Raw genomic sequence first — 6,639 nt, 5'->3', positions numbered from 1 at the left:
GAGGTAGTTCTGGCAGATAACAGTATCTCTTACCCTTCCTCATCTATTTTTGCCATTTCTCCTAAGCCATGCGGTCATCATTCTATGATTCGTTCATTGATGAAGTCATCTTAGCATCTTATTATTTAGAATAAACCGAGTGATGGATGTCGAGACTCTTGCCAACATTCACCAAAGTTAGGAAAGCGATAGCCCCAAGGCACTGAGATTGGAAGCTCAGGAAAGGAAGATGCTGCTGTGACAGGATGGCGGTGTGACATGCGCTTAAGTGTCCAGGGCTTGGGGGCAGAAAGAGTAGGTTCAGACCTTGGCTTTGTCACGTACATGGATCTTAGGTAAGTGGCCTGACCTCCCTGCACCATAGTTTCCTCATCTGTGATGGGAAGGTGCTTTTGTGCTCTATCGGAAGGATCAAATGAGATGCTTAGCTGTGTAGATGAAATGCTTAGCCTGACCATAATTACCAAATCCAGACCCACTGCCATCAAGTTGACTCCGACTCAGAACAACCTTGTGGGACAGAGTTGAACAGCTGCTTAGGGTTTTCACGACTGTGAAGCTCTATGGGAACAGGCAGCCTTCTCTTGTCTGGCATAACAGCTGGTGGGTTTGAACCATAATACATACCCCAGAAATAGAGGCACTTATAATTACGGACTTGGGCTTGTTAAAACTCTTTATTGTGTGGGACTGTGCTCTAAGTGTTTTGTGTCCTAGTAATCTTTGAAGAATTTGTCTTCTCATTCTTGGTCTCAGAAACGCTGAGTACTTTTGATGTATTTTTCCTTTCTGTTGTTTATATTTTTGTAGCAATTGTGGATACATCACTTGACTCTCCTACCTTTCCCTCCTCCTTTGGCTACCTTCTAAACAGTGTCTAAGAGTAAAGCTTATTCTTAGAGCCCTCTCCAAAGGGATAAATGTGTAGCTGGCGAAGGTTACCTCTGCTCAGCTCCCTTAATCCACTCCGATCTTGTAACTATCTTTTTTTCCACCCAAAAGGTGATTTGGTTGTTGTTTTGGGTCGAGATATGTGACTTCTGAGTTTTCCATCTCATTCAACATTTTGCAGAGATAATGATATTTTGAAATTCTTGGGAGTTCATGGATAACATCATCTTTCTTTCTTATTTATTTTCTCAACATAATCCTTCTTTGAGGCACATTTGCATCCATCTAATTCTTCTGTGACCTGGTTCCCCCGCCCTCTAAAAGCCCTTGGACCTTTGCTACAAGCACAACACTGACAGTGCACTTGGGGTGTAAAAGGCACAGTAAGCCAAATGATACTCGGAAAAAACAAACAAACAAAAAACCGCTTGAAATGACAAATGTTTTGCTCTATGTATTTTACTAGATTTTTCTTTTGGGGGCATGTAGCTTAACAAGTGTGTTACAGAGAAGACGAGTCTTTGTTCCCCTTCCTGCGAATGCTGGCAGCCGTAGCCCGGGAGTGTTCTTGACCTCAGCGGGCCACGGTCATAGTCTACTCCTTTATCCCGGCACAAAGCCTCCTTTCAGTAGCAGATGTGCAAGTGTCTTTAGATCAAGTCCATGTTTTTGAAATGGGATAATTTACAGCTAAGGAGGATTTTTTAAAATCTAACCAGCTGTGTGTCCTAGAACTATAACCTTGTGCTCATGCGGGATGATGTTTTTCTTCTTCTCCTTTTGTTGTTACCGAAAGACCTTTAAGATAAGCCCTGCTGCATAGCCCAGGCGGGCAGGGAGGTGCATGGACTTTCTTCCGTATCAGATGCTGCACACAGGAAGGCAAGATGGTTTTTTTTGGCTCTTTTCAGTTTATTGCTTGAAGGACTTACACTAGTCCAAGTTAAACGTGGACCCCAAATGGTTCCATCATACAAGCTGCGAGGTTTTAAACTTGTAGCAAAGGACAGAAGGACTTTTTTGCTCATTGCAAGGAAATCCTCACTTAAGCGTCCATGAGCCACAAGCACTTCAAACCCAGGAACCTTCAGCTGGCCATCCTTAGCCAGGCCATTCTCTACAAGGACTGTCAGAAGTTCCTATGCTGGACGCCCTGAATCACTGCACCGTATTCTGGGTGCTCAGTCACAGTCCCATTGCAGGCAAATTTCTTCTTAAACGCCTTCACGAGTTTCTTTGTGTCGTCATCATCCGAGAGTCCTTAAACCAGCGGTTCTCAACCTGTGGGTCGCAACCCCTTTGGGGATCCAACGACCCTTTCACAGGGGTCACCTAAGAATATCGGAAGACACATATTTCCATGGTCTTGGGACCGAGATACCGCTCCTCTATCGTCTCCAGGCAGGTCCGCCCACATGCAGATACGCCCACCTACAAGTACCCAGTGTGAAGACTGACCCAGGCCACACCATGCTTCAAGACAAAATTTCATTTATTTGTCTTTAGAAATAAACATTTCCTTTTTTTATAAATAAACATTTCACAATACATAATTACATATTGTTTTTGTGATTCATCACTGTGCTTTCATGAGGTTCAATTTGTAACGATGAAAATACATCCTGCATACCAGATATTGACATGACGAGTCATAACAGTCGCAAAATGACAGTGATTAAGTAGCAGCGAAAATGTTATGGTGGGGGGTCACCATCACATGAGGAACTGTATGAAAGGGTCGCGGCATGAGGAAGGTTGAGAACCACTGCCTTAAACAGTGGTAAGCGCTCTGCCAGTGGGCTTGAATTCTTATATGGATAAAATCCTCTGTCCCTGCAGGCAGCAGGTCATCACCCTGACTTGCATCAGCAAAGTGGTGGAAAGAGGGGAGGTTCTGGAGAGCGGCCATGCGATGCAATTCCTTTTCCTCTGTGCAAATGGCCTGCAGAAGCGGGCAGGGGGGACAGAGGAGACAGAGGGGAAGCGAGGGGGCTCGAGGGGGAGGCTGCTGCAGCCTGGGCGGCGGCGGCGCAGGGACTGAAGCAAGGTGCTGCTTTTGACGGAGGGTTGACCCGATGAAGACAGCTTTTGAGAACTCTCCTTCTTCTTCTTTCAACCCTAACAGCAAAGATGGATCTTGCTATTCAGTGCGTTTTCCGGTGGTCGTCCTTATTCATTGTTCATGCCTATGTGGCCACTGACAATAGGATGGCTTGAGTCAGGCATACCATTGCCCTGCCCTCCAAGTGGCCTCTCTTCACTCTTTAAAGTGTTCCCCTTCTTCGATAGGAGTAGATTTGCCCCGGGCAGTAGGTCTGGATGCTGCGTTTGTGGCCCTCGGTTGTGAAGCTGATGACAAAGGATCTCGTGACACCCCCAGGCTTCCTCTGTTCGTGCGGTGTAGTTTCTGATTCCACTGTGTGGACGTGTCATCCGGATGGTCATCTCCAGTCTTCACTTTGGGCAAGAAAGGCCATGCCAGGACTGTGCCTGCGTTTCCTTCAGTCCTGAAGCCTCCTCCTCCTCCTTCTTCTTCTTCATATAGTCCGGCTTCTCAGATCATGCTCGCCGCCCCCTCCATGTTTATTGAGAACTAGAGTGATGCATTCTTCATAGACTCACAGAACATCAGTACTGGATGGGACCACTCATCCAGATGCCCCATTTTTATTTTTCTAAGCCTTTCGATCTTTTAGGACTGAAAGCGTGCACTTGGGAGGGGTGTTGCTACCGCCGTCTCCTATTGGTAGGTAGGAAGAGTACTGAGAAGAAGAATGTGAACACTCCGCCTGGGTACTAGACAAGGAGGGACTACATCTTCCTACCAGGCCTTTCAATGCACTAACCCTATTGCCATCAAGTTGATTCTAAATCATACCGACCCTATAGGCCAGTATGGAATTGCTTCATAGGGTCTCCAAGGCTGTACTCTTTAGAGACGTGCGAACCACCATCTCGCACCCACTTGCAGAGCTGCTGGGAAGATCACAGGCCGCCGGGTGGAAAGTCCTGTGGATCCAGTGGCAGTGGACACTTCCCCGGGGCTCTGGCTGCCATCAGCGTAGCTCCATGTGGCTTATCAACAGGAATGTGAAGCAAAGAGAGTGTCCCGCCTCCAGGGAGGAAGAGAGGAAGTCCCGGAATCCTCATGAGAAGGCCACCCCCAGAAGGAGGGATCACTAGGCTGTGACTTGATTGACAGGCTAGCCCCACCCTTTCATCCTATTTATCAAGTTGACGTGAAGTTGTATAACTGCCACACACTCCTCTATCTGCAGTGGCCAACAATAGAGTGCAATTTTATGCTGAAAGAATCCATTGCCACTGTTTAACTTGTTCATGCTTTTGATTTCCTGCTGTTTCTTTGGATTTGGTATTGATATTGGCATAGTGTCGGGGTGTTGATGTAGGGGTGGAAGGAAGAGAAATAGTCTTTGCTATTTTGTTTTTGGAAAAATATCCTTACTCTGTCCTGAGGTCTGGCTCCCCTTGATTAGCAGCCATCTCAACATGTGCATATCAGCAATGGTCAGTGTTGGCTTTTGGTACCTAGGACTTCTTGTCCTATGCACATATGTGGGGGATTAGCATGGGAGAAGAGAAGGGTCGGCATTTTAGTATGCATTTCCAGAGAGCTAAATGACACATTCATACAAATGAGAATCTCATAGGAGAGATGAGCAAAATTCATTCTTCTGGCCAGCTAGGGACTACCTCGATGAAGCTGTGAACGAACTTTGCTTTGAAAGGAGTCATAATTTGATCAGAAGCTTCAGGAAGAGAGGGCCGGCGTTAGTGAAGACCGGTTGATGTTTGCCCCAGGACTCCATGGAATGGTGTGATATTCTTGTCCTCCAAAGTGAAGCCATCAAGATCAAATAAAACTATGGACAGCCTTGGTGGTGCCGTGGTTATTCTCTGGGCTGCTCACCTCAAAGCCTGAAGTAGGAAGCCACCAGCCGCTCCTCAGGGGAAAGACAGAGCTGTCTACTCCTGTTCAGAGTTACAGAGCTGCAGTCTCAGAAACTCAACAGGGGCAATTCTACCCTGTCCTGTAGGGGGCCTCTGAGCCAGCATGGCCTGGATGGCAGGGTTGGTTTTGTTGTTTTTGAGCATGGTTTGGATATACCACACACCTTTAATTTCTCACCGGGTTTGCTTCTTGACAGGCCGTCATCACAGATCCATTCAAGCTTGCTGAAGAGTCCTACACTACCAAGTCCCCATGTGCCCCTGGTGATGCTGGAAGCTGCTGTGGCACTAGAGGCTGCTAAGTCTACAACTGCCTGGATAACAAAACGAGCAGTGTGGCTGGAGGCTGGAGAATGAGTTGCATATGCTCTTTAAAAAAAATCATTTTATTGGGGCTTCTTATAGCTCTTATAACAATCCACACATCAATTGTATCAAGCATATTTGTACATATGTTGCCATCATCATTTCCGAAACATTTTCTACTTGAGCCCTTGGTATCAGCTCCTCTTTTTTTCCCCCTCCTCCTCTACCCTTCCACCCTCGTGAATCCTTGATCAATTATCTTTTGTTATTATTATTTCGTATCTTACACTGTCTGTCTCCTTTCACCCACATTTCTGTTATTCTTCCCCTTCGGGGGGGTGCTATATATCCAGCCTTGTGCGGGGTTCCCACTTTCTCCCCCTTCCTCTTCTCCCTCTGCAACAATCCCCCTCCCCTCAGGATATCACTACTCCCACTACTGTGCCTGAGGAGTTTTTCTGTCCCGAATTCCATGTGTCCAGAGCTCTTGTCTGTACCGGTCTAGCAGCATTTGTAAGGTAGAACTGGGTCATGCTAGTGCAAGGGAGGAAGTATTCAGGAACTAGAGGAATGATGTGTGATCCATCGATGCTATACTTCACCTTGGTTGAATCATCCCTTCCTTATAACCTTTCTTTGGGGGGATAGCCAATTGTCTACAGATGGGCTTTGGTTCTCCATTCCAACCCGCCCCTCCCCCATTCACATCGATATAGTTATTTGTTTTGGATCTTTTGATACCTGATACCTGATCCTGTTGACACCTCATGATCTCACAGGCTGGTGTTCTTCTTCCACGTGGGCTTCTTTGCTTCCCTGCTAGATGGCTGCTTGATTAAATTCAAGCCTTTAAGACCCCAGATGCTGTATCTTTTGATAGCTGGGCACTATTTGCTCTCGTCACCAAATTTGCTTAGGCACCCACTTTGTCTTCAGCCATCATGTCAGAAAGGTGAGTATCAAAGAGAGCTGGGTTATTAGAACAAAGTGTTCTTGTGCTAAGGGAGGCCTTGAGTAGAGTCCCAAAGTCTGTCTGCTATCTTAATACTTAACATTTAAATATATGTACATTGGCCTCTGTCCCTTGAATTATAAATTAATATATTTACATATATACATGCCTATAGCTATATCTCTATAAATAGCTTTTGCCTCCTGTTTCTTTCCTCTATTTCAGCAGTTCTCAACCTGTGGGTCAAGACCCCTTTGGGGTTGAATGACCCTTTCACAGGGGTCGTCTAAGACCATCAGAAAACACATATTTCCGATGGTCTCAGGAACCGAGACACCACTCCTCTATCCATCTCGAGGCGGGACCACCCACATGCAGATACGCCCACATATGAGTACCCAGGGTGAAGATTGTGACCCAGGCTACACCATGCTCTAAGACAAAATGTATTGGTCATTAGAAATAAATACTTCACAGTATAGAATTACATATTGTTTTTGTGATTCACCACTATGCTT

The 6,639-nt window shown here is 46.1% G+C and overlaps 1 protein-coding gene across 1 annotated transcript in view; it reads left to right on the top strand.

Moving 5' to 3' along the window:
• Window positions 1-5,297, top strand: part of AS3MT (arsenite methyltransferase) — a 30,606-nt gene extending 25,309 nt beyond the window's left edge. The window contains exon 10 of the mRNA XM_045291427.1: window positions 5,061-5,297. Coding sequence (XP_045147362.1) covers window positions 5,061-5,165 — 105 coding nt within the window. The 3' untranslated portion in view covers window positions 5,166-5,297. The remainder of the gene's footprint in view (window positions 1-5,060) is intronic.
• The last annotated feature ends 1,342 nt before the right edge of the window (window positions 5,298-6,639 follow it).

Source organism: Echinops telfairi, unplaced genomic scaffold (genome assembly GCF_000313985.2).
Source record: "Echinops telfairi isolate 266 unplaced genomic scaffold, ASM31398v2 ScPeMD7_70;HRSCAF=299, whole genome shotgun sequence".
In the NCBI taxonomy this organism is placed as follows: Eukaryota; Metazoa; Chordata; class Mammalia; order Afrosoricida; family Tenrecidae; genus Echinops; species Echinops telfairi.
This window is presented reverse-complemented; position numbering and strand designations above follow the sequence as displayed.